Genomic DNA, 27,231 nt, shown 5'->3' on the forward strand with positions numbered 1-27,231 from the left:
CCCCCTCCAGGAGGATCAGGGTGCTGCTAGGAGAGGCGGGCCTGGGAGGGTCTTAGCCAGCAGATGGCATGACCCCCAAGGGCAGGGTCGTGTTGCCCACCTCAGGAGTGAGGCATCACAGTCTGAACAGGTGCTCACGCTGAAATGCCAGCTGACTCTCCTCCCAACAAAACAACGTACTGTGAAGGGCCAGCAGGACTGCAGCCTGGTTCCAACAGTCGGAATTCTGCCAGAACCTCACTGCCCCAGGCCCTCGGTACATGCTCAGATGCCTCTGCTGGACCCGTCACAGCCCTCTCCTAGGACTGCTCCAGGGTCCAGTAGGTGCGGCGCCTGGCTCCACAATTCCTAGCTTCAGCCTCCCGAGATTGGGAACACTCTCTGTCCACCAGCCAAGGGGCAGGAGAGGTTAACCAGCACAAGCACCTGCCGAGCAGCCCTGGCCTTGAACGAGGTAAGCAGGGAGGCCAAGGACCTCACAACAAAGAGATGGGACAGAACTTGTATGAAGCGTTGAACTTTAAACAAAGGCCATAGGTCCACTCATGGGGAACCGGGGGGGTGGGGGGGGGGGTGGCGGACACTGGACAGCAGAGCGCTGGCCTCAGACCCAGGGCAGTGCACACACCACGCACAGACACCACGTGTTGGAACAGACAACAGACACGCCAGGTCAGGCTAGACAATAGTTTATACAGGTCCATGTCAGGTCCGGGTGCTGCGCCACATCCGAGGGGCTTTAATTCATTCACAAGCGTCTCGTCACTGTGCCTGCCCAGGGTCCACGGGGCACGACTAGGCCCTCCCCATGCAGGTCATCACATCACAATAATGCTTTATTAAACGGCAGATTAATATGTAGCTTTGGGGGGAAATTTTTTTACAAATATCAAAATGAACTAACCAAGTATCCTATATAAAACTTTCCAAACCTCCAGGGAGGTCTGCCAAGCAGGGCAAAGTGCTCTTTACACAGGAGTCAGGACTTTCAAGTATCTGAGAGGCGTCGAGAATACCCTAACCATTCTACATACATACATGGGCCACTTGGGCGGCTCAGGACGGGCCAAGCGAGCTGGGGGCCACGAGGCTCTCACTGGTGTCCATCCCCACTGACCCTCCAGCTCCGGAAGTGGTTCCACATGGGGCCTGGATGTCTGTAAGGCAAGAGAGGGAGGGGCTTCAGCCTTGGGTCCACTCCGGGGGAGGGCGGGCAGGCACCGCCTTCTCACCAGGGCTTCAGCTGTGTGCTTCTGCAGCTCTGACCAGCAGGCTTTGCACTTGACTCTCCAGGGCAGGGGCAGCCCATGGTAAAGATGAGGAAAGTGGGCAGCAAGGCTCAGTGGCCGGCCTCAAGCTCCCTGCCCTGGGGAAGCCTGGTTCAGAGGCCCTACACCCCCCCTCCCTAACACAGCTCCTCACCAACCCTCAGGTCTCTGGTTTCCTGAATGTAGCTTTCAGACCAGGGCAGGTGGTCTGACACCCACACCACCACCACACCAGCCTGCCCAGCACCTTTTAGGACCTCTTCCTCAGTCCCCATCACTCACAGGATGCGAGCTGGGGGGTGACTAACTGCCCCTTCCCTTCCCTGCCGGCTTGAAGGAAAAGAGGTGGTGTGGTACCCTGCTCACCCCCAACATAAGAGATGTCCACGAGCACACAGTCGCCTTCCTCGTCGTCCTCCTCCTCTGTGTCCGCCTGGAAGCCGTCCAGGTCTCCAGTGCCAACCTGAACAGACAAGGCACACTGTGTCTTGGTGTGACCCCCGCCACCCACTGCTGCACGCCTGACCCCCTCTGCCCATCCAGGAGACGCCATCTGAGGAGTCTGATCAAAGTCCAAGTGTCAGTTGCTCAGTCGTGTCTGACTCTTTGAGACCCTATGGACTGGAGCCCACCAGGCTCCTTTGTCCACGGGATTCTCTAGGGAAGAATACTGGAGTGGGCAGTCATGCCCTCCTCCAAGGGATCTTTCCCACAAAGGGACTGAACCCAGGTCTCCTGCATTGCAGGCAGATTCTTTAAGGTCTGAGTCACCAGGGGAGTCTTAGTGTTTCAAGAGTTACGATCAAAGAAAACCTTGGGAGTACTCTTAGATGAACTAATAGATAATTACCTTGTTAGAAAAATGATGCATTATTGTTTTCAAATTAGAAATCGGGGGGGGGGGGGGGTGGTCCTCTGCTGTGGTTTAAAAAGGATATGGACAAAGCACATGCTTTCTCTGAATTATTATCTTCTCTGCTGGAATAAGGAGGTGGCTGGGAACGTAGTTGTGGTCAGTGTTTTCTCTGCCCAAGCTTGGTCCCTCTGCCAGACGCTTGTGAACTCTTTACTCTGATGCCCACTCTGCCCAGTTCTGCCCATGTAGATGCCACCAGCACCCCGAGAATGGGGGTCAGGAGGGGTGGGCTGTTATCACTGGCTTCCACCAGAGGGGACAGAGACACAGAAGGAGGAAGGAACAGGACCAATCCTAAACACCGCCTGTGCCCAAGAGTCGACAGAGACCATGGAGCTGGGCTCCCTTCCAAGGGGCTCAACACCCTCCTAGAGCCCTTCTACTCTGTGAGTCTGCCTGGAAAAGGGACGACAGTGCAGCGAGGCCGTCTGCTGTACCTGCGGTCCCAGCCCGGCTGGCAGACAGCTTACGCTCACAGACCCCTCAGTCCTACTGTAGAAACTCCAGGAGGGCTCCATGGGCTGAGGGCCTCCAAGGCAGGAATGGCCCCAAGCTGGCATGGGCGCTGCTGGGAGGTGCAGGGCAGCTTCCAGGCACCTGCTTCAGAAGCACAGACAGCGCGGTCTCCACCCCCAGCCACGCAGGCTTGGGTCTGGTGAGCAAGGGGACAGGCGGGTATCCTTCTAGTCTCCCAGTCCCGGGCCTCCACACTGGGAGCCAAGTGCAGACGGATGAGGACAGCTCTGGGCCCACAAGCCCTCTGCGGGAGGAACAGCAGCCCACAGCCCCACAGGCACATGACGGGTCTCAAGCCTCTAAGGTGAGGCTCCAGGATGGGGTCCCACATGCTGGGCTGAGGGTTGTCGGCACATGCAGCCGGGGGACAGCCTGACATGCTGCTGTTGCTATTGCAGGCAGAGGGCACACAGCTGGCCACGCAGCCTTGGGAGTTAGGAAGACATGTCACCACCACCAAGCACTGAGGCTGGAAAGGACAGACGGAGCCCCTGCCCATGCAAAAACAGAACAAGGCCAAAGAGCTGAGTTGCTGGGGGGGCAGACACACACACACTCACTCACTCACTCTTTAGGGCAGAAGTGGCCCCTAACAGCCAGCTCATCTCACTTGATCACGGTACTGTGTAAACCCATAAAGTATAACACTAGTTGGAACTCTAAATGAAAAGCTTCTAAAATTCCCATAAATTAAAAAAGCCCAACCCGCTCTAAAATATTCATACACACCATCCATATTTTCCCAAGCCACCAACTCAGCCTTCAGGAAGTCTCCCCAGCTCCTGTGTTCTGCCTTGCAGGCCCAGCTCAGCGCACGCCCAGAGCTCTCTTCCAGCCTGCCCGTCCCAAACCACCAGGATTCTGCTGGAGGTGGTCAAGGTCTCATGGCCCCAGCCTCTCTTGCAGCTGGGTGGCTGGGTCAGAGCATCCAGTCAGAAAGACACAGGTAGAGTCTGCTCCTCCTTCCAGGTAAACGGGACTCCTCCCCAGGTAGGCTTGGCCATCCTCATATCTCGCTGGCTGGCAGTGCAGTTCTGTGACCACAAAGACAAGGCCACAAACAGGCAGGAGCAGCAGGAGACATGAGGAGCCTGGCCCCAGACCACAGTGCTCACCAGCTAAGGACTTCCTGTTGCTGTAAACAAACTTCCATGTGTTTACAATCCCTGAGCCTACATGGTCCCACGGGACCAAGTGCTGTTACAAGCAAGGATGTGGGATCTGGTTCCTGACTAGGGACTGAACGCTCACCTCCTGCATTGGAAGCTTAGAGTCTTAGCTACTGGACAGCCAGGGAAGCTCCAAGACGGGGCTTTTAAAGTGCAGATGTTAGCACCTACTCTCAGACCCACTGAGTCAGGACCGCTGGGGCCAGCACACCCAGAACCACCAAACGTGTGTCCCTCCGTGAGATCCTGCCAGACCTCGGAGCCCCTTTGAGGCCCGTGAACGGGGAGAGGCTGAATAGCACTGACTGCTATTCATGCGTGTCATCAGATGAAACGTCCCATGTCACTCACTCTCACAGACCAACCCCTCTTACCTGGGGAGAGGGGCCTCCAGTTTACTGGGGTGCACCTTTTCTCAGTAAATAACAAAGCACCAAGGACAGGGATCCATGTCAAGTGCAAGAGGAAACAGGTGATAAGGGCTAACCCATCTTTCTCCATGTAGAGACACAGACTGTGAACACGTGTGTGGACGCCATTGGAGGGGAAGAAGAGCAGAGGGAACTCAGCGAGGTGGCTGTGTCCCCCATGAGAACCCATGGGAGGGCTGATGAGGGCAGCAGCCCGCAAACCCTGCCTGGATTAGGACACCAAAGGGTCCTTCCAGCCCTGGTCACGTTTACACTGGCTCCCCAGCTGGTTTCAACCTGAGCATCCACAGGTGCAGTCTTCTGAGACCGTCAGGAGGTTCTGCAGCTCAGCACAGCTTGAACACATGAGGGCCTGTTCTGGGTCCAGGCCCAGGGAGGGAACTGTCTGTGGGGCTGGGTCCCTAACTCCTAACCAGGTGGGTGCTACTGTATCGAGCCGTGTCCACGGCGGACAGGGACAGGGTCAGGGAGTGGCTAGGACAGCCGCCATGACTGCACAGGACTGTCCTGGCTCCCTCTTGCTGTGATGATTCAGGAAGAAGGTTTCCATCACACCCAAGACCTCATGGGTGTGCGGGCGTCACTCCAGGAGCCAACCGCCTGCTCATCCTCCCCACATATGCGGCAGGAGCAGGGGTGGGGGATGGGGAGCACAGGCGGGCTCCCTTCTTTCTCCCACACTTCCAGCCTCCAGCAGTACCGCCTGGAGCGACAGCACCCTAGAAGGGCCCCGGATGTGAGTGAGAGACCAACTATCACCACACCTGTCTCACCCTCATAAACTCGAGTCTCCCAAGATCTTCAGCCGCATGAGACACTGTCCTCAGTGAGGACTGGTGCCCACAACCAAGACCAGGCTTCAGGTGAGAGTAGCCAGGAGACTAAACCCATCACCTTCACACACCAGGAACAGAAACAAACACAAACAAGGAAAGGCTGAGGCGGGGGCCCAGCCTCCGTGTGTCCAGGCAGCGTGGAAGCCTTCGCTCTGGGGACCAGCGACTCTCAGGAAGTCCACCTGCCTCCAGGTGAGGCGAGGCCTTCCCAACACGTGGCCTGTCTACATGGGGCCACATGCTTCCTCCTCCATGTGCTGTCAGGATACAGATACATGGCTGCTCCCACCATGGAATCCAGTCTGCCTCCCCTTTGATGGCGTTTTGCTCACCACTGTCTACAAGGCCTAGCAGAGTACCTGGCATGGAGTAAGCACTTAGTAACTGTGTTAAATGAACACAAAAACTAACTAAACAGAAGCTGCTGCATGGAACATCATTCAGCACTTTAGAAATGAGCTGTCAAACCATGAAAAGACAGGAAATAAGCGTAAAGGCACACAACTAACTGAAAAAGCCAGTGGAAGCAGTAGGCCCAGTGGCAGCCCAGGGTAGAAAGAGGGAAGGACCAACAGGCAGACCACGGTGTGACGGCAGTGACATGGCCCTGTGCGACACTGTGATGCCACACACGTCGTCACACATCTGTCCAAACCCATAGGACACACAGCTGCCAGAGCGCACCCAGTAAACCTTGGAGTCTGGGTGACAGGGGTGCGTCCCCGTAGGTTCATCAGCTATGACAGTCACGCAGGCTCTGCTGGGGGTGCTTGGTGGGTGAGGAAACTTCTACACCCAGGCCTCCATTTTGGTCAGTTCCATTACCTCAGTTTTGTCATAAATCTAAACATGCCCTAAAAGGAAGGTTTGCTACAAACTACAAGCCATGGCGGCATCTCACCTGCCCGTCGTGCCGGCGCTTTTTCATGAACTGGGTGATGCACATGCTACCCGCCGACTTCCTCTTGAGTGAGACGGGCAAACCCTGGCCGGGCCCCGGGGCGGGGACGCTGCCACTGTCCTCTCTGGTGGCTGAGGGCACCGCGGTGACATAACTCCACTGGCAGGGCACAGGCAGGTGCTCCTGGGCGAAGCTCTTCAGCACCTGTGGGTGGACGTACCAGCACATCCTGAAGTCGGGCCTCTTCTCGTACACTGAGTTCTCAGAAATAATCCGCTTGAGCCTCGCCTTGGAGGGCACGGCTGTGTCCTCGCCGGCGGTAGGGGTCTGTGGACGGGCAGCGCCAGGGCTTGGGGGGCTGGCGGCACTGTGCTCCGGGCTGCCGGCGTCCCTGCTGAGCAGTCCTCGGCGGCAGCACTCCTGGAACTCCCGAATGATCACCTTGCTCCCATTCACGTTCCCGTGCAGCAGTGGGAGCAGCTGGGCCAGGACTGGCGGGGAGAGGGAGCAGGGGGAGACGGAATGAACACGGCCCCTGGGAGGCTGAGACACGGTCTGCTTTGGGTGGCCTTGTTTTCCTCCTGGTTTACTGAGACGTAACTGACACACAGCAGTGATTTGACTTACATCACAAAATCACCACCACCACCACAGGTTTAGTGCGGGTGGCTGCTTAGGGGTGGATTTAAACACAGGAACTGCTCCAGGAGAGACTCTGGGAGGCTCACACTTCAAGAGGCGGGACTGGTTGGAATAAACTGTCAGGCCTCACCTCCTGTGTTCGTTTCCTTAGTAACTGCCCTCATACACCCATTCTGAGTGGCCCTCCCAGCTCTGAAGAGCTAAGAATGTGTGTGACCATCAGGGAAACAGGATGACTGAAGCAGCCACCCTGTACAGCTCTCAAGAGCGTCATAGAAAGGACACCTCCCCAGCAAGCACTGGCTCTGGCTGTTTCTTTGAAGAACTTGTGAGTTACCTGGCCACCCACCAAGGGAGTCTCCCGCCCCGCCCCCGCTCCCGCCCAGAGCTGGAGCTCACTCTGCTGGTCCCTCTTCTCTCTCTTTGAGGCCTTGGGCGTCTGCTCCTCCTCGGAGGGCACAGTCTCCAGCAGGCAGGCCGTGAACTGTTGCAGCACCTTCAGGTCGGCACCGCCATCCTTGTCGGCCGCCCAGATGCAGCCGATCTTCACAGGCTGGAGAATGCGGAACCTCTTTCCCTTGGCCAGAAACTCATCCCACTCCTTGGCCTTCAGTTTTTGGCGCACCTTGTGATTTTCCGGGTCGGCACACTCCTGGCAGGTTAGAGAGCAGACACTTGCTCAGGATCCCTGCTCCCTGGTGCCCTCCTCTGGGACAGTGAGACAGCCTGTGGGAGGCGGGCAGAGCTCTTCGCAGACTCAGGGCCAGTGTGGATGGCACCTGACTGGCAATACTACAGGCAGAGAGTGTTTTCAGAGTGAAAAACTGGCATTTTCACCCTCAAGTATCTTAGGTGTACCTGCCTTTCTAGCCCTCACTGGAGAGTCACAGGTATTTTTATTACCTCTTCAGTAGACCTCTCAGTACCACTCTGGATTTTCTGCTTAACATGTGATCCTGGAGCTGAAATCACCATGCTGGGCCTCTCCCACCTCAGAATGATGCCACTGTCTAAACCAGATACACTGTGGTCCTGACAAGACCCATCTGCCTCGCTGGTTGAGAATGTATGAAGGACACAGGTCCCCAAGTGTGACCTGTGTGCCAGTGTGACTGGCAGGGTTACACCTGTCAGTCTCCCCATGACCCAGCAGGCCTTCAGAGCTCTGGAAATGGCTCCCTCAAAAGTCCCACCAACCAGCAGAACTGAGAAAGCCGAGGGGTGAGGCTGAGCCTGAGAAGTGAGGTCCACAAGGAATCGGCTGCAGGGTGGGCGAAGACCTACACAACCACCCCCAGGTCAGCAGCCACCAAGCTCTGGCCCGGTCACCTCCCGTCCACCCCTCACCTCGGTTACTCCTTCATCCTCAGACAGGTACCCGTGGGGCACGAAGAAACCATCATCCTCATCCTCATCCTCTCCCACGTCATCGTCATCGTCCTCAAGAGAAAAAAGCACAATGATAACGTGTGGAAACAACATGTGCTTTACTTATAATTCACCTGTGAACACGTAAAAAGGAAACAGCCTTCCAGTGCTTCAAGTGTCATTTCTACGGACACCCTGAGGATCAGCCAGGGTTCCATTTACAAGCCCACTATATTCTGGTGGGGGTGGAGAGCCAGGCAGAACACAGATAAGTGGGGCCCAGAGCAAGGCAGCGGGTGTGGCAGGAGGCAGGCGGGCCCACCCAGAAGTATTTGGGTGCTACTCTGTCCACCACCAGGCAGGTGAGTGTCACCAAACAAGGTTTTCCAAGAATAGCTATAAATCCGCTGTTGAGATGCTGTCTGAGGGAGCCCTCTGGCCGGAACTTGCAGGCCCCTGCCATGCTCACCCCTTCGCTGTGGGAGAGGGACTCTCCCGGCTCCTCCTCTTCCCACTCCTCGTCGCTGTCCACCTCGTAGTCAAGGAGGTCCTGAGGGCACACACACAGCAGTCACTGTCGTCTCCAGGGTCGGGAGGGAATGGCAGAGCTAGAAAGCTAGAACTCTGTGGAGTCCCAGGGCCCTGGGAGAAGCCCATGCTGAAAAGGATACACAGGAGTCGGAGCAGTGCCCATACACTCACCCTGTCCTGGGCCCAGGGGTCCCTTGGGTGGATGACTGTCGTCTTCTTGTTCCACGTGCCCCAGTAGGCTGGCCGGTGGTTCTCGGAGAACTGCAGGAGCTTCATCCTGCCAAACTTTCTCCGCTCAGGAACGCCGTCCACTTTGCTGCTCTCCACAATCACCACATCGCTGGAGACAAAGCCTGGCTTAGAAGGCCCCTCCATGGTGCACTCGCCCACCACAACATCCTTCCTCCCGGGGGTAGGTCATGGGCACTAGAGACAGGCAGCCCTAAAGCAGGCCGACGTTTACTCCAGGAACACAGCTCGAGGAGAGAGGAACCAGATGGGAGCTGCTGCCCCACAGAACACACAGAAGCGGGCATGTGAAAACAAGTACATCGCCAAGAGCTGGGGAGCAGCCCTCCAGACAAGTGGTCCAGACGGCAGCTCCAGCTGGGGGGTGGGGAATCTGGGGACCTAGGACAGGCAGCCTGCACTCCAGAGCCAGGACTTTCTGCAAGGTCACCACACCTGGGAGACTTTGGAGGTGAAGCCAGGAGAGAGCTATTGGAGCAGTGAAATCTGGGGCCTGAGGCCAGGGAGGGAGCTGACCGGTCAAGGCCAAGGGACCCAGTAGTGACCAGGGCTCTGCTTGGCCACTCAGGACTCTCTGACTTCACCAAGGGCAATCGGCAGCTTCCCCTGGAACTAACCTGTTAGAGAGGTCTGTGCTCTGGTTAGACAGCACAGTGGGCCCAGACCTGAGCGGCCGCCGGCTTTTCAGATCTTGCAGGAAGGAAAACTCGCTGCTCTGCTGCTGGAGGAGCTGGTCAAGCTGGTCACAGAGGTCTTGATCAAAGGCAGTCCGGCATCGAGGGGCAAGGACCATGTGCTCTTTGATTTCGAAAGGGGCAAACTTCCCACAGGAACCGGCCAGGGTCTGAAATGGAGAAGGGATGTGATGGCACCACTATGCCTACTGTGTGACAGACCTGCACAGCAGGCATTGAGAAGCCACCGGACATGGGACCCAGTGTCAAAGGAGACACCTCACCAAGAACGAAAACCAAGATAATAAAGAGCCAGAGGTCAGAAGAAAGCCAATCCTGCATTAACCTGACAAAAAACAGGAATCGGCAGAAAAATAAATAAATAAAAAGAAATAAAATGATAAACAAACACAAAGAGATGTTCAACTGCACCGAGAATCATGGAGAAACATAAAGAGAAATAAATATGTTTTTCTTCACACATCAGTCAGGTCCAGAGAGGTTTGAGATACCCATGCACTGTTGGGGGGGGGGGATGGAAATCAATGGCAAGGGGGTATAAAGTATGATGCACCCACATCATGACATAGTACTGCAGCAATGAAAAAGAATAAAGAAGGGCCAGTGTGGCAAGAATCCAAGATACAACTAAGTAAAGCGATAAACAATAAATTCATAATTTGTTAGGTACATGAATACACAAACATACTCAGTTAAAAAACTGGAAGGACACCCTTGCACCTCTGGAGCATGGAGGAGGGTGGGGACAGAGGTCTGTGGTTTTCACAGGCAGAGCCTGGTCTAGAAGGTGACAGGAAGCAGAATCCTGTGCTGAATGAACCCCATGGGTTGTTTTACGCTCAATCCTGCCTCTTATCTTGAGTGGACATCCACTGAGGGTGAAGACTGGTCTTTCTCCCTCAAGGATCCCAGCATAACCTCTATAAACACTTGGTAGTTTGAGCAAATGTGCCACTTTTTGCCTTTCTGAGCGCAGTGGATGATAAGAATTGAACCTCCAGATTCTACTGGAGATCAAAGCTCCCAGGGCCAGCGGATGTCCCTCTCAATGAAAGCAGAGCCAGCAGGTCAGAAGATGCCTCTTTATTTTTCGAACAGTACAGCCAGACAGACACCAAAATTAAAGCCAGAGGAAGCGAGTTGCTCACCTTGGGGGCCTGTGGAGTCTTTGGTTTCTGGAAGAACCTCGTGATTTCGGCCTTCTCGGCTTTAATGCGCTGCAATGCAAAGATGAGGGTGAGAAATAGAGAACTTAAGCATGCAAAAGCCCCTGTAACTGAATTCCAAGCATTTTTACATTGAAAGCATTATTTTAATGTGAGTTCGCCAAACCCACAAATGGGTATCAGGCAACTCCAAAGGTTAGAGCTGCTCCTGTGGGCAGAGGGACCAGAGGAGACAGCTAGCTAGGCAGGGCTGGGCCAGCACCCCAACCGGCCTAGTTACAGGAGTGTTAGTCCTACCCAGCCCCCCCGCCCCCGCCACCTCAGGGAGGACATGCAATATCCAACAGCAATCAGGCAGAAGCCCCATTTCTCAAACACAGGAAGGTGTAAGATCTAGAAACACATTCTACCTTCTCTTCTTCTCTCAACCGTTTCTCCTCTTCTTTTTTCCGCTTCTCCTCCAGTTTTGCCCTATGAGACATCACTCTCAGTGACATGGGCTGGCCCAGGCCTGCGCTGATGCCCGTGGGGGGTGGGGGGGGGGGGTGTGACAGCAGGACAGGGCAGAGGGTGTGGGACCCCAGATGGAGGGGGCGGGGCACGCACTCCAAAGCCTCCTGGCGCTCCTTGCGTCTCTCCTCCTTGCGCCGCTGCTTCTCCGCCTTCTCCTTCTCATCCTTCTCTCGCTTCTCCCGCCGCTCCTTCTCCTTCAGCTCCTTCTCCTCCTCCCTCTTCTTCCTGGCCTCCTCCTTGGCCCTCTTGGCCTCTTCCCTCAGCTTCTCCTTCTCCTCCTTCTCGGCCTGGAGCTTCAACTGCCTCCACAGACGCTCCTTATCCTGCACAGAGATGGCATACAGTTTAGCCCCGCGGGCGGATGCCAGGGAGGGCAGGCTGTGTGCAGGTGGACGGGGAGGTGTGAGGCTGCCGGCCAGCACATGCACAGAAGGGAAAATCTGGTCCATTACATCTCCTTCTGCCCTGAGAAAGGCCACGAGGATTGGCCGGCTGCCACAGGGCCTCATGGGCGATTAACAATAAGATGCCTTTAAGAAACCATTTTCAAGCGTGGAATGAGGGTCAATTTTTACTTAATTAAAAAAAATGAAGTAAGTCCTTCTCGGCTGCCTACATGGGATACCCGCTGTTGGGTCAGAGTAACATTTATTTGCTCAGAAAAGTGTGGTAAAATAAAAACACATTTAAAACACCTGTAGGTTTTGCCTCCCTGCCCTCAAAACAAAAACATTTTCCTGGAGTTTCCCTGGCGGCTCAGTGGTTACTACTCTGCACTTTCACTGCAGGGGGCACAGGTTCCATCCCTGGTCGAGGAACTAAGATCCTGGCATGCCACAGCCAAAAGACATTTTCTTTCCATTCCCTCCAAAACTATTCTAGACAACAGGGTTTATTTCTCTTGAAATGGGAGAGGAGCAGGACGAGGCAAGGCCGGGAAACCTCATGAGTTAAGTTTTAAAACAGTGGGGAACAGATGAGAATACATTTAAAAAACATAAGCAAAAAAAAATTTTTTTTAAATCTTTAAAGCCATTTCTCAAAAGAAAACATTTTTTAAATTTCTAAAACCATTTCTCAAAAAACCAAACAAACATTCTTCAGAATCTGAGAAGGTCAGAGGTTAAGAAGAGACATCATGATATCCATGACAATGCCTGGGCCTCCTCATCATCAGCAGGAGGAGACCACTCTGAAGCATGAACATCTCATTTTATCGGTTCCTCATTCCCAAGAATTTGTATGTGGCCTGGGGCACTGAGTTGTTATATAACGTGGCATTCACACTGAACAAGTTTCAGCTCTCAGACAGAAGGGGCGGTACCTTCTAACATGGTCAGTCGTGTCAGAGGCTTTGTGACTCTCTGGACGGTAGGCCACCAGGCTCTTCTGACCATGGGATTCTCCAGGCAAGAATATCGGAGTGGGTTGCCATTCTCCTCTCCAGGGGATCTTCCCAACCCAGGGATCAAGCACACGCTGCAGGCAGATTCTTTGTACACTGAGCCACTGAGGAAGCCCTACCTTCTCATAGCACTGGGTAATTCTCCAGGACAAGAACCATCATAGGCTTCCCGCCTTTGGCAGAAGTCCGACAGCTCAGCTCTCCATCTGGGCCTATGACTGTGCCTTTGTCCTTAGAGAACACCCTGCCCTGATCAACGTTTGCTCCCTATCACAAAAGCCATGGAGGCACGCTGATAGAGACCTGGGAATGTCCTTGCCAAATGTCCTCGTGGGACACTTGGAGCAGGGGCTTGAGTAACTGAACAAGTAATAGGGTGAGGAAACCAGCAGCAACTGCAGAGTGGGGCGGGGGGGGGGGGGGGGGGGGTCTCCTCGCTGCTAACTGCAAGGACAGGAAACTTCTGGAATCAGGCATAAATCAGACCTCTTTAGCCACACCTGCCAAGCAGGTGCCTAGTTCTGAAATTCCAACAAAAAGAATGAGATAAACTTTCAAAAAGACATCAGGAGCACTTCCCTGGTGGTCCAGTGGTTAAAACTTTGCTTCCAATGCAAGAGGGTGAAGGTTCAATCCCTGGTTGGGGAGCTAAGATCCCACATGCCTCTGCGGCCAAAAAAAAAAAAACAAACCCCAAAACATAAAACCAATACTGTAACAAATTCAATAAAGATTTAAAAAACATTAAAGCCATCAAACCTGAAACACAAAAACTGAACGCAGCCAAAAGGATGAGCACATAGCCGACTGTCATGGGTGGCCCTTCCCTGAGCTGGTGATGACGGGTGAAGAGTCCATGACTTTCTTTGCAATTCACTCAGTACGAAAGAAGGCCCCGCATTGCTGTGTGTAACAATGTGACCCCCCCCAGATAAAAGAAGACTCAACAGGGAACCCCTTTACAGTAATCACCCATCACAAGGTGTAAGGGCCTTTGTTACAGTGCCTCAGGAGGGATGTGACTTTGATCTACCATTAGGAGCATGGGGTGCAGGGAGAGGAACTGGGTTCTTTTTAACACAATTTTAAACTACAATGGGGGGGGGGGGAATTTCCCTGGTGGTTCAATGGCTAAGACTCCAAGCTTCTACTGCAGGAGGCATGGATTCAATCCCTGATCACAGAACTAAGATCCCACATGCCAAGTGGCTCAGCCAAAAAATAGAAAAAAAGACAAAGTAAACCCTACAATGGGGATGCCTAACTATTATGACAGTACTGATTCTAGTAAAATTTTAGAAAAGACTACAGGCGAAACCTCAGGATTCAGCAAATCTCAAAGTGATGCAAGCTACAAACACGAGGCCCAGTTATGTAAAATGAAGCAAGAACCAAAATGCTGCCCAGGACAACCAGGGGAAAGTGAAAAACTGGGTCAGAGACATGCAAAGGGCTTTGCTGCCCATTTACTGCCAAGAGTGCAGCTGGGGAACTTGCTACTTCAGGGGACAAACCTTACCCTTTGCAGTTTCATCTTGTTCTTCTCTGCAGAGCCTCTGACCAGTTTCTTAGTTATCTGAAAGGAAAGACACTGAAATAAGAACACGGGTTGTTTCAATCACTTCAACACGTTTAACACTGAACGGTCCTCAAGGGGAGGTCAGGGTGGGGTGGGGGCCAACACTCTGCAAAACAACAATGGAAACCTTTCTGGGTGACCGGTTACAGCAAACAGAACCAGAACATCTTGGTTGGGTCATAAACTCCAATGAAAGCACATATGTGTGCATGTGGAGATACTAAGTGAGGCTGGAAGGCAGATGACCAAAAATGGAGGCCAAGTTCGATATCAAGAGCCATAGCCAGGGCCCTGGCGTTGGGGAGACACAGAGCAGCAGTCCTGTAAGCAACTGTGGAGGTCGAGTCCTGAGTCCTGCAGACATGCAGCCCTGCACAGCTGCTCCTTCTACTTTTCCCCAGGAAGGAAGACAGTGGAGGTTTTCTGTGAGTCCAGGCACACCTTGTTTTCTTTTGCTTCCAAGATAATGCGTTAAAAAAAAAAAAAAAAAAAAAAATGAAGGTTTGTGGCAACTCTGCATTGGGCAAGTCTTATCAACGCCATTTTCCCAAAAGCATTTGCCCCTTTGTGTCTCTGCGTCACATGTTGGTAATCCTCAAGTCTCAAACGTTCTCACTGTTACACGTGGTGTGGTGATCAGTGGTCAGTGATCCTTGATGTTACTATTGCAAAGACCACGACTCACTGAGGGCTCAGACGATGGCAGTGTTTGCAGTGAAGCTTTTTTTTTTTTGGCCACGCTGTGCAGTCTGTGGGATCCTGGTTCCCTGACCAGGGATCAAACCCACTTCCCCTGCAGTGGGAGAGCAGAGTCTTCACCACTGCATCATCAGGGAAGTTGCACAGTTGAGTATTTTTTTAATTAAGGTATGTACTTTTTAAAGATATAATGCTACTGCATACAGCATAGTGTGAACATAACTTTTACATGCACTGGGCAACCAACAGAGCCACGTGACTTGCTTTACTGTGACATGCACTTTATTGCAGGGGAATCTGGAACCAAATCTGCACTAGCTCAGAGGTTTACCTGTCATGTCTACAAATCAATACCATGTGACTCAAGGAAGACATGTGGGCTTGGATTCCCGTGGGCCACAAACTTGTACTTCTTGCCCATTGTGGCTTTGCCTGTTAGAACATGGAGTGAACGTCCAGGATAAAGGGTCACCTGGCCAGAAGTGGTGATCCAGTCCAGAACCCCTATGTTCTAGAACATAGCGTTCTCAATCACCCTGCTGCATACTGTGCCTGGGCTGCAAGGACAGACCAAAACACACGGCTGGGCTCCCTCACCATGCTGGCAAATGGCTCCCGGTAGGAATACGCACAAGTCCGGGCTAGTGGTTTAAGCTCCCTCCAGAACAGGGTATTGGCAATCGCACCATTCACTGGACAAGCAACGGGGAGAACTTGGGCTGGAAAGAAATACCCACCTTCCCTGCCCAGGCTCATCTTTCACAGCCAAGAAATGAGACAAGGTGAAAAACCAAAAGCCCATCTCTCTCGAAACTGTCTGACATACTGACAGAACTACATGAAAACAGTGCTTTCTCTCTCTCTCAGGGCACCTGCCCTAAGACTTCCTACAGATTAACGCATACAGATAAGATACCTTTCTTACTAGGGACACACTGAGTCCTTTCTGGACCAAGCCTTCCCTCAGGAGAGCCTGGCCATGTGAAAGCCATGTGACTAGCAGAGTGCTCAACCCCGCCTCTCTAAGCCAGGTGCCCACACCAAAGCTGTCTAACCAAGCACTTACGAAAAAGCATCCACTTTGCCTGCCAAACCTGCAGACTTCTCCCCCACAACAAAGGAGTAGGTAGCAGGGTTTGGAAGGCGCTGTATCTATGTCACTGTCCTTTGTATTCGAAGAGTACAGCACAAAACGTGACTGCCACACCCCGCTGTACCAGGGCGTTTGTGGAGGAAGACGTTGTTTGTTTGGTCTTACCCATACTTGCTGAGATTCAGCTGCAGAATCAGGCCCCTTCCAAATCTTACCCTGTGCTGTGAGTCCAGGAATGAAAGAGTTCACATGACTACCAGAAGCTGGCATCATGACACCCAACAATCACAGCAACTGCAATTTCACTTAAAACTGTCTCTTCTGCTTTACCAGACATTTGGATAAACCTTACTGAACAGCTATAACTTTATCTTCTTGATATTTGGCCTAAGTATTTATAGAACTCTTTCAAAATACAGGCCACACATTTTACTTATCTGCAAAGTGTTAGTTTTAGCAACTCAGTCGTGTCCAAATCCTTGCAACCCCATTGACTGTAGCCCTCCAGGCTCCTCCATCCATGGAATTCTCCAGTGGAGTGGAGTGGGTAGCCATCCCCTCTTCCAGGGGATCTTTCTGATCCAGGTATTGAACCTGTGTCTCCTGCATTGGCAGATAGGTTCTTTTACCTCCTGAGACACCAGGGAAGCCCTATCTGGAGCTCAGCTACCAAAAATAAGACCCAGGATTCTAGTATGAGGTTAAAACAGATACATCAACTTACCCAAGAGCCAAGACATACGTTACCACATCTGTGCAGTAAAATTCCTGCACTGTATTCGGGAGAACTCCAGAGCCCCCTCAGTCTGGTATGATACAGAAGGAGGTCTAACTTCTAAGCCCAGAGCAGGAGCAGGTGCGAGGTGAGGAGAGGGAGGTCCCACAGCAGCTAGTACCCTGATAGCAGGGAAGGGAGAGCAAGTGGAGGGGAGACACGACTCTAAGTGCCCCAGGCGTGGGGGACGGTCAGCACGCAGACACTGACACGACCAGTCCTGTAAGCCTGCACTTCTGCTGAACAACCACTCAGGGAAGCTCAGGACAATTATCATCCATCAAGGCTGAGAAGCAAGAGAAGACAGAAATATCCATTTGGACTCCCCTGATGGTCCAGTGGCTAAGACTCAGGGCTCCAAATATAGGAAGCCTAGGATTTGATCCCTGGTCAGATCCCGCATGTTGCAACTGAGCATTCACATGCCACAATGAAGATGACTGGAAGATCCGTCGGGCTGCAACTAAGACCCAGTGCAGGCAGATAAATAAATACTTAAAAAAAAAAGAAAAAAAGAAATATCCATCAACGAGAATGACTGTGCAAACTGCAATTTATCCACACCATCTGCATACAGTACAGCAGTTAAAAAGACATACATTTTCCCATCCCAGTGTAAAATACAGTTAAACATACCCTGGAATAAAAAAGAAACATATTGACAGTATAAGGCTCATGTAAGGAAACAAAATGATACTGTATATTCCCAGGGATCCCTCACATACATACCACACAGAGCCAAGTAAGACAACTATAGTGGCAACCTGGGGGACAGGAAAAAGCCAAAAGGGGCTTTGACGGTTCAGTGATTCTTTTTTTAAAAACCAGAGCATTTAATACTTGTATAATTTAAATTACCATAATTTAATATAATTTGAAGAGTTCCAGCAACTGTACAGAGGCAAGGCGTAGATTCTGGTAACACCACTGTATCCACACAGTCCTTTAGGGAACAAACATCTGAGTCATCAATAACGCGGGCTAATCAAACCTTTCTCTGCAAACAAACTGGAGAAACAGCTCTATCCCAGGCGGTAAAAGCTCTGAGGCCAAACAGCCACACTTTGACTAGTCAAGAGACCTGGGTTTATCTAGAAAAGGTGTTCCTAAGTGGTTTTTCAAAGTGAGACTCTCTAGATGAAGGGACGGCATGATCTGCATTTTAACAAGCTGGATCTCCCCCTCACCCACACATGCACGCACGCATGGACCAGCAATGCAGATTTATGATACCAAGTCCAGGATAAATTGAGCCCAATAAAAATCACACACACGACATGTGAATAAGAAACAATCTGCAAGCCTTTAGCAAGCTTCTGCCTACAATGTGGAGAGGAGAGGGCAGAAACAAAATGGAAAAAGAAAAGAATTCCCCTCAGTAACAGGGGTCAGGCAGAACCTCGGCCCACGGCAGGGAAAGTTGTTAATGTTAGGTACCAAACACAAAAACCAACCACTCAGGAGATCCAGCACTCCTGAAAGATGAGGAGATAAAACCACAAACTGAGTGTGCAAGGCGAGTTGGGCTGTCCCCAGCGAGGCCCTCAGGCATCTCCTGGTGATCGCTCCATTTCACTCTCACACATGTGGTGTCGCCCAGCATCAGGGGGCTCTACCTCATGCTGTGGGTGACTGGGGCAATTCTGCAGCATGAACTGTTTGCAAAGCTGAGTGGTAACACTGTCTTCTAGAACATCTAAAACCCCAAGCCTGTGTATGGAGTCAGATCGTGGTCTCAGAGGCAGGATTTGTAAACTCAGCACGCCTGGTCCATGCGCTCAGCTGGGTTACAGCATTTAGGCCAATGCATAGGAAGTAGCATTGCTTTGTGACAAGCCCCAACAGCGTGGCCTCCCAGTCCTGGGACCTGGCTATGTTTTGTTAAAAAACAAAGTTATGAAGGAATATGAAAACGTGTACATGTTCTGTTCTCCGGGCTCACTGGCTGTCACCAGTCATGTGACAAAATAGTTCTGCAACGCAGAAGCAGCAAGGATTCTGTGCGTTGGAGGGTCAAAACAGAACAAGATGGCTGATGGCATGGGACCCAAACTCAGGTTCTGAAAGTCTGGGTGACGGCTCAGATGAGAGTTTAAAAGCAGAGTATCGCAGTCTGACACATCTAGAAACTCAGAAGGAAAAAAGATGACCCTGCACTTGACTGATATTTTGTGAACCCAAAGAGGAAGCCACTTTCCCCATTCTCCAATCTCCTTGGGAGATAAAAGATACGAAATGGAATCATCTAGAAAAATAGCTAATATGCTAGGGAATTTCAGAAAGCAGTCAAGGTAGGCGGTTTATGGTCAAATGAAGCAGGTACAGTAGAAAATGAACAACTCACTCCAGGATCCAATCTTACGTGAAAGTCCAATATGAACACATACAAGTGCTACAAAACCCTCAAACCACAGATACTGTGAAATATGCTTTGTGATTTTTGATTAATTGATTCAGTGCTACCCATAGGATCTCAAGGACAGGTGAGAAGAGAGACATTTGCCATTATGTCCTTTGGAAGCCAGTAACAGAAACAGAAATTTCCAAAGCCACCTGCCCGGGTCCTTAAACATGAAGCCAGGTCTTTTCTGTTCTCATTTCTCCAGGTGAGGTTTTAAGACGGGCAGTCATGAGAGCTGACCCTTCAGGATGCCCTGTTTTGTTCTTCCTGCTGTCTTTGGGTCTCATAAGCAACGCCGAATGCTTACCAGCAATGGCTGTATGACTCCTGTGTTGGAATAGGAGTGCCTGGAGCAGAAGCTAAAGGCTGACTTGAAGGATTTCCCTGGTGGTCCAGGGGCTGAGACTCTGTGTTCCCAATGCATGAAGACCCGGGTTTGATCTCTGGTCAGGGAACTAGATCCCACATCCCGCAACTAAGTTCACATGATGCAACTACAGATCCTGCATGCCACAACAAAGATCAAAGACCCTAAGTGCTGCAACTAAAACCCAGTGCAACCAAATAAACATCTAAAATAATATATGTATGTATATACAAAGGCTAACTTGAGGATCACAGCCATTAGTCACTAGTGTGGCTAAGGTGAACAGCACCATTATTTAAGTGTGAACAGGCTACCAGGAAGGCACGGACACACACATTGGTGCACATCGCAGTAACAACAAATATAAACAATTCAGTGGCTCTCGATATCAGAAAGAATTCTGCCCTGGACCTGCGCAGGTCACAGGAGCTCATCTGTGGCCACACTCACTCAGCCACTAGCCAGCTGGGTCACACAGGATCCCTGGGTGAAGAGGGGCCGGATGCAAGCCTCTAGGTTCAGGCAGCACTGACTCGGGGGAGGTACTCACTCTGCAGACAGGTGTGGAGGCAGGGAGGGGGCTGGGGCCTGTATGCAGCTTTGTAGGCACAGACTGCCCCTCGGGGGAGCTGGTGGGAGAGGATGAGCTCAAGGACGAGTGGCTCAGTGCCAAGTCCTCTTCTGGGCTGGACTCCGGCGTCTCACTCTCAGAAGGCACAGCCTGGCCCGGAGGAGTGGCAGGAGGAGACCTGGCTGGCGGTCTGGGGGCCAGGATATCCTGCAAGACGACTACGGGCATCTTCCCCTTGAAAAGGATGCCCCCGGCTTCGCTCCAGCCGTCCCGGTCCTTCTCAGAGCACGTGCTCAGGTCACCAGTCAGCTCAGGACAGTTTTGGGGTGAGCCCCTCTGTGCGAGTTCTCTCCTGTCTGCACCCCCTGAGTCAGCACCCCCTGCCTCTGTCTTGCATGGAACTTCTGAAAGGGCCTCTTCGGGACTCGCCAGCTCGTCCTTCTGACTGGGCTTTGGCAGCCCCCTGTCATCTCCAGCTTTGTCTGGGACCCCATTTATGTTCTTCTGAGCGGGGGAGGCTACAGAAGTCAGTTTATTGTGGCCCACCATGTTGTCCGGGGGGTTGCTCGAGTCCTCTGTCAAATCGATTATGACCACAGTCTGGCCAATACTGGTTTCAACTTGACTTCTTAAAAAGTTATCTAAGGGTCCCTTCCCATTGACAAGTTTTGGCCTAAAATCTATGTTGGAACCCATGTGACAGTTCTCCAAGTGGTCCAAAGAGGTTTCTAAGTCGTGGACTTGAGTCTGCATAGGGCCACCCCGAGAGCCCCCTGTGTCGTCCAAGCCATCATCAATTTTCTCCTTGGGGACAAGATTCAGGCGCTTGAATGGCAGTCGGGCTGAAACCAGAAGAGAAGGAGGACCTCTTTTAAGTGACAGTGTGAAGAGTGACAATCAATACTTTAACATTCCATGTTCTCAAAAAATGAACAACCTTGATGTACTTGGGGGTGGGGAGGATATCTAAAGTTTAAAAGGGGATTATCTTTTCATTGAATATGAGTTTGAGCAAACTCCAGAAGATAGTGAAGGACAGGGAAGCCAGGCATGCTGCAGTCCATAGGGTTGCAAAGAGTTGGACACGATTTAGTGACGAAACAACAAGTCTTTTCATTATGGACTTTTCCAACAACCTAATTAAAAGCAAAAACAAATGAACAAAAAAACAAAAACAAAAAGAGAAATGGAAAATAAACAAAATCCCCAAACACTGACAAGCTTATAGAGCAGGGACTTTTGCAAGAATTTCGAAGACACTTTCTGATCTCTTTGAGATCCAGTTCAAATTCTAAAGTTATTTATTATGGGTGGAAATCCCATGTGAAGATAAGTGCATCTGGTTCCAAAAGCTAAAGAGACAGATCCATTTGCAGAAAGATTTTGTTCTGCCCCTAGCACTCCAGGCTGTTAGCTTTTCTTGCCTATGAAACAAGTATCCTCCCACTGCATGTCAACCTTCTGGATGGTTCCAAGAGATAGGCACATGGAAGACTGAGGAAATGCAGATGGGTGACTTTCCTACAGAGTCTGCCTGTACTCAAACACCCAAACATCATGTTAACTACCTTCTAATGTAGACCAAACACATAAACCTGTTCTGGCTTAGTTTATAAGATGATCATGCCCTCGGATTCTATGGTTTGCCCCTAATCCTTTAACCTCAGAAGGTGGCTGCCCTTCATACAACTCCTACCAACACCAACCTTGCTGTCAGTCATGACAGGAGAAGGCCAGCTGCTACAGAGGAACCAGATAACCAAGCTTGGAAAACCAAAAACCATCCTTTTTATATAGTCCAGCCACTAATCTGGCCTAAGGGTAAATTCATTCCTCCCTTTTGCATGAAAGGATTTTGAGACACTTCCTGTAAAAAGTTGTTCAACCAGGGACAGCTGTGCCTGCCACGGGACATCTGGCAACATCAAGAGATGTTACTGCCTTTGACAACTTGGGAGCAGAGGCTAGGATGCCTGTGAAATTCTCTCCAGCCGTGGTCCCCAGCCTTTTTGGCACCAGGGTCAGGTTTCGTGGAAGATAGTTTTGCCATGGACAAAGGGTGAGGGGACGGTTACATTTATTGTGCATTTTATTATTATTACATCAGTTCCATTTCAGATCATCAGGCATTAGATCACAGAGGTTGGGTACCCCTGTTCTACAGTATATAGAATATACAGTATATTTTTCCTCCATGAGAAAAAATATTACAAAGTTAATATGCTGGAATTCAGCTGTAAAAGCAGCAACTTCTGCATTTGGTCCTGGGAACAGCAGGCAGTGAAATGGATTCCCCAGCTTTCAAATGTAAGATGTAACTGTCTTCTCCCCTCCACCCCCTTGATGCTTCTGATGAGGACCCCAGGAGATGGCCTGCCTCTGCTCAAGGGAAATGAAAAATATAATAATTGAGAAAACAATGAAGGACATAAGCTAGGAACAAATATTTAACCCATTCCCAGAGTTACCTTGTATTAACTTCTTGACTGGAAAAGCTGGCCTGTCTTTGCAATCCATGGCTGTGAATGAATGTCAAAGGATATGTTATTAAGTGCTGGAAACAACGGAGCAGAAAATACAGTACCTACTACACAAAGTGGTTGTCCATTGGGCCTGATTTGGGCACTCCCACCCCCATCCTTGGGATTCCCTGGTGGCTCAGTGGTAAAGAATTTGCCTGCCAATGCAGGGGACACAGGTTCGATTCCTGGGTCAGGAAGATCCCCTGGAGAAGGAAATGACAACCCACTCCAGTACTTTTGCCTGGGAAATTCCATGGACAGAGGAGCCTGGCAGGTTACAGTCCATGGGGTCACAAAGAGTCAGACACAACTGAGCAACTGAACAACAAAGGACATTTTTGGTTGTCATGACTGGAAAGAGGGTATTACCAGCATCAAGTGCGTAAGGGACAGGAACACTGCTAAATATCTCACAATGCAGAGGACTGCTCCCCACCACAGAGAATTATCTGATCTCAAATGTCAGTAGGTTGAGAAATTCTACCCTGAATGCTGTCACATCTTCTTGTTTTATTTCCCTTGAGCACTTAGCATACTTGAGACTTTTGCATTTCTGTCTTTCCCCCTATCAGAACACCAGCTTTGTGACAGTACACAGACTTGTTCCACACATGGGCTCAGGGCCTGGCAGGTAGTAGGAAATCAAGTAAGGAAACTAGAGATGAGAGAAAACATTTAATCAGCTGATTTTACCATAATAGGAGCCCAAACATCCTCCTCCAATCCAACCCCTCCCCACCAACAAATCTGTACAATTGGTATAGGGCTTATTTTCTTTTAAAATAGTGTTTATAAAAGGTGATACAAGTTAAAGCATCTCGAGCCTGCCAAGTTGGAGCTGAAGCACAGTCAAGAAATGGTAAGGGAGGATATTTTCCTGCACAGGGGGGAAAGAAATATGCAAAAAAAAAAAAAAAAAAAAAGCATAACAGTATCAAAACTGGTACAGAAATGACCATAAACAGAACTAAGTCCTTGAATAAATATCTTCAAATGGCTAGAATAAGTTGAGAAGCTGACATCTGCTAGATCTGGCTTGGAAAAGTCTAGTTATTTTGGCTAACCTACATTCTTTTTTTTTTTAAGATACATATGAGTGGGTATTTTTAAAAATCAGATCCTGGCTTTCTAAAAAAACTCAACTGCCCATAGATGAACCTACTCTACCTGCTTCCAAGCTAGAAATACAAGAAAGTACCCAGAAGACATTTCCTTTCTTCCCATTTCAAGATAGTATTATTCCCAAGTTTTCAGTTGTCAAAAACATGAACTCCTCCCCGCCCCTGTTGAAGGATACACAATCTTTAGCCACTTAAATTAATTTTCAGACAATCACAAGGATTTATTCGCATGGCCCTGAGTCACCAGCTTTGATACAAGCAGAACAGAGGTGACCTCCAGTCGACATAAAAAGGGATCCCATCCAGGGACTCAAGTCTATTCAACAGTATACGTGCAATTAACAAACACTTCTAAACAAACTTAACACTGCTCTTTATTCTGAGACTATATCCCTTCTAATTTTACCTGGCATTAAAACATCCTCCCCTTTTAGGATAACCTGGTCATAATAACAGAAGGTGCTTTGTAAATTTCTTAAACATCCATACTGGATCCAATGACTGTCCATGACAATCAGCCCCAACTTTATATGAATTCTGTCTCTTTGAAATCCCAAAGTCTGGAAGCAATTAGCACAGTGCTTCTCACCTAGGGGGCACCTTGACAGTGGATACATTTTTGGTTGTCCCAGATGAGAAAGGTTTGCTACTGAGATCTTATGGGTGGAGGACAGAGATGCTGCTACAGTGCACAGGATGGGCCCCAGTATCAATAGTGCTGAGGCTGAGAAATTCTGAACTAGATTAGCAGATGTCCCTACCAACACTTAATTCATTCAACCAGTTAATACTGGCACCTACTATGTGTCAAGCACTGCGCCAAGTCCTGGGGGCAAAATGGGAGTGGAGCAGGGGAGACAAGCCGTCTGGTCCTCCTCAGTTCGCCACCCCACGTAAAGGGCCTGCCAGGCGCCAGAAAGCCCCCTCCCAAGACACAGGAAGGAGAAAGATAGGTCTTCCTGCATATCCGGCAGCATCAAGAACCCAGGACCCCTACCACCCGGGCCTCTTACCTGGGCTGGCCCTGACCCTTAGACGGAGCTGTTCCGGTCCCCCGACCCCGTGGGACCCCGGACCTCAGTTTCCCCATCCGGCCATAGCGCCGCTGCAGGGTCCAACTTGTCCGGGGGACACAAACGCACTCGTTAACCAACAAATCCGGCCCTTTCGCCTCTTTGAGTTTCCCCTCCGGGTTACACACACACCCGTCACCGCAAAGCGCTCTGGAAGGACGAACTGACGTAAAAGCGCCGGAAAAAAAAAATGGTCGTGGCTGCAACAATAACGTCAAAGGGGTGCCCTTCGGGTCGCAAGGCCCTTCCCCGGGGTTGTAACGGCTCCACGGACCCAACGCCAGATGCAGAGCACTGGGCCCAGGCCAGGAGGCCAGTCTGCCCGCAACTGCCGCTTCGGCCCGCACAGGCCGCGCGCCGCGACCCCCCTTTCCCTCAGCGAGGGCTGGAACCGACCTGCGCCCTCTCCCCGGGCGCCCGGCGCCCCGCACTCCGCTTCCTCCAGCATTGCGCGGGCGACGTCTCGAGTTCCCCTCAGGCGGCGGAAGAGCGGGCCCCGCTCAGGCGGCCGCTGTTGCTCGCCCTCCCGCCCGCGCCGCTGCTGCCGCGGCCGCCGCGCTCGTCGCGCTCGTATTTGGCGGGAACCGCGGCGACCCCCGCGGCCCACACGGCGATTGGGTGATGCCGCGTCACGTGACGGCCCTACTCGGGAAGAGGGGAGCGCCGGGAGCATCATCGCGAGAACCGAGGCTTCCTTTCTTTCCATGGCTACCCTATTGATATTCTAGTGGAGGGCGGGGCTTCCTCACTGAGGCCTGTCATTGACGGGCAGTAGATGTCCTGCGATTGGTGATGGGTGATGTCAAGTTGAGTGTTCGACACTGTGATTGGCTGAGCCCGTAGGAGGCAGGACAGTCAGGCTCCTACGTCACGACGAAACGCTTTACGCAGCGCGCCGGTGACAGCCTGAAACTGCGATTAGGCTGAAGACTAATTTTTTAATCCTAATTGCACAGAGGTTGGATATAGCCACAGTAATTAAAATTATAATTTATATAAACAATAAAAGCAAAATAAACGCTGGGAATCGCTTCAAAAGTATTTGAGATGCGATATATATATTCAGAGGAAATGAATGAAATGGATATTTCTTGTTTAATCCTCAGGGTTTTGCACATGCTGTTTCTTGGCCTGAAACACTTTCCATAGCTCCTTCCCTGGTTGATTTCTACCTAAGTTTCAGATCTTAGATTGAAATCCCAGGGAAGCCTTTCTTCCCCAGGCTCCAAGATGAAGTTGCTACAACACTGTTCTTTTTCTTGGAACAATTACAGCTTGTGTTTATTTATTAGCATGTTATTGGCTAGTGAATTCATTTCTGTTTTTACCGTCAGCTCCATAAGGATAGGAATCATTTATCACAGTATCTGCAGGACTTACTGGTGACTTATACATTAGTAGGTACTCAATAAATATTTGAGTGAATACATATATATAATTTGATTGAACTGTGTGATCATGTCAGTTAAAAGCTTCACATGGAACAGAGACCTTCAGAGTCAGTCTTCGAGCCTTAGAACAGGTTTCTTCAGCACCAATTTACTTTCTCAAGCAAAGCAGAAGTGAGAAGCAAATAATTAATTTAGTCCAAATTCATAATTCTATTTATCTTGTAGATTGGATAATTACATCAGTAGGGTTGGTTGAAAATGATGTGGAAAAAGAGGACATCACTTTGGGCAAGTCATGTTTTACTCAAGGTCTCAGTTTCCTTGTCTGAACCTTTAGGATATTTTTCTTTCTTTCTCTGACATTTTGGCACCTGAAATGATTTAGCCTGGTGGATGACCATTCAGGGCACCCATCAAAATCACATGGGAGGTTTTTCACACTATTCATCTTAGGGAAAGAGATTGGGTCATGTATATTTTAAAGCAATCATCTGATCTAGTCCAGTACCTTCTGTAGAGGCACTTGTAAACTTTCAGCAATCCTCTGCTTCACAAAATCACTCAACTCTGTCAGAGATTTCAACAATGAAGTTGCAAGCACTTTAGCCCTAGTCACTTTATTGTTCTTCTTCTTACAATTCTTAGTCAGACTTGTTATCCACTGTGCAACTGGCCCCAACCCTGTTCTTCTTTTTCGATTCATTTACTCACTTTGTTTTTTTTTTTTTTTTTAATTTTTAATTTTTTTATTTTTCAGTGGGTTTTGTCATACATTGATGTGAATCAGCTCATTTACTCACTTTGATTCATTCTTAACTTTTGATTCATTCAACAAAAAACAACTGATGAAAAAAAATCAAAAGCAGTAAGCATGTATGAATCTGAGAAGCCTTCCTGGAGGAGGTGACATTACAAATAGAGTTCTTTAATGCACAAAGGATGGGAGGAAAGATTAGGTGAAAATGAGCAAGAGAGGAATAATGTTAGCAAAGCCCATAGGCAACAAGGAGCATGGGTTATAGAAGTCAGAAAA

At 50.4% G+C, this 27,231-nt stretch overlaps 1 protein-coding gene across 2 annotated transcripts; it reads right to left on the bottom strand.

The window, feature by feature from the left end:
- Positions 1-673: 673 nt before the first annotated feature.
- Positions 674-25,483, bottom strand: CHAF1A (chromatin assembly factor 1 subunit A). Of its 2 annotated transcripts, none has more exons than XM_065933612.1 (15): positions 25,204-25,483; positions 22,560-22,610; positions 20,071-20,933; positions 14,126-14,182; positions 11,295-11,524; positions 11,099-11,159; positions 10,671-10,739; positions 9,445-9,671; positions 8,750-8,918; positions 8,517-8,597; positions 8,027-8,119; positions 7,079-7,331; positions 6,038-6,528; positions 1,635-1,731; positions 674-1,157 (listed from the first exon to the last, which is right to left on the bottom strand). In XM_065933612.1, the coding sequence occupies exons 1-15, from the start codon at positions 25,481-25,483 to the stop codon at positions 1,057-1,059; spliced, it is 3,123 nt and encodes a 1,040-aa protein (XP_065789684.1). In that variant the 3' UTR covers positions 674-1,056. The 2 variants fall into 2 exon arrangements, with proteins under 2 accessions (XP_065789684.1, XP_065789693.1); XM_065933621.1 differs by lacking the exon at positions 25,204-25,483 and adding an exon at positions 24,748-24,922.
- Positions 25,484-27,231: the final 1,748 nt, after the last annotated feature.

This window comes from Muntiacus reevesi, chromosome 1 (genome assembly GCF_963930625.1).
Source record: "Muntiacus reevesi chromosome 1, mMunRee1.1, whole genome shotgun sequence".
NCBI lineage: Eukaryota > Metazoa > Chordata > Mammalia > Artiodactyla > Cervidae > Muntiacus > Muntiacus reevesi.

Bases quoted from the DNA above. Each gene is read 5' to 3' on its own strand.
- CHAF1A (XM_065933612.1), bottom strand. From the start codon at position 25,483: ATGATGCTCCCGGCGCTCCCCTCTTCCCGAGTAGGGCCGTCACGTGAC. The intron at 20,934-22,559 runs GTAACTCTGGGA...TTCTGGTTTCAG, and splicing joins AGTCAAGAAGTTAATACAAG to CCCGACTGCCATTCAAGCGC. The intron at 14,183-20,070 runs GTGAGTACCTCC...CTTTCCTTTCAG, and splicing joins CCTCCACACCTGTCTGCAGA to ATAACTAAGAAACTGGTCAG.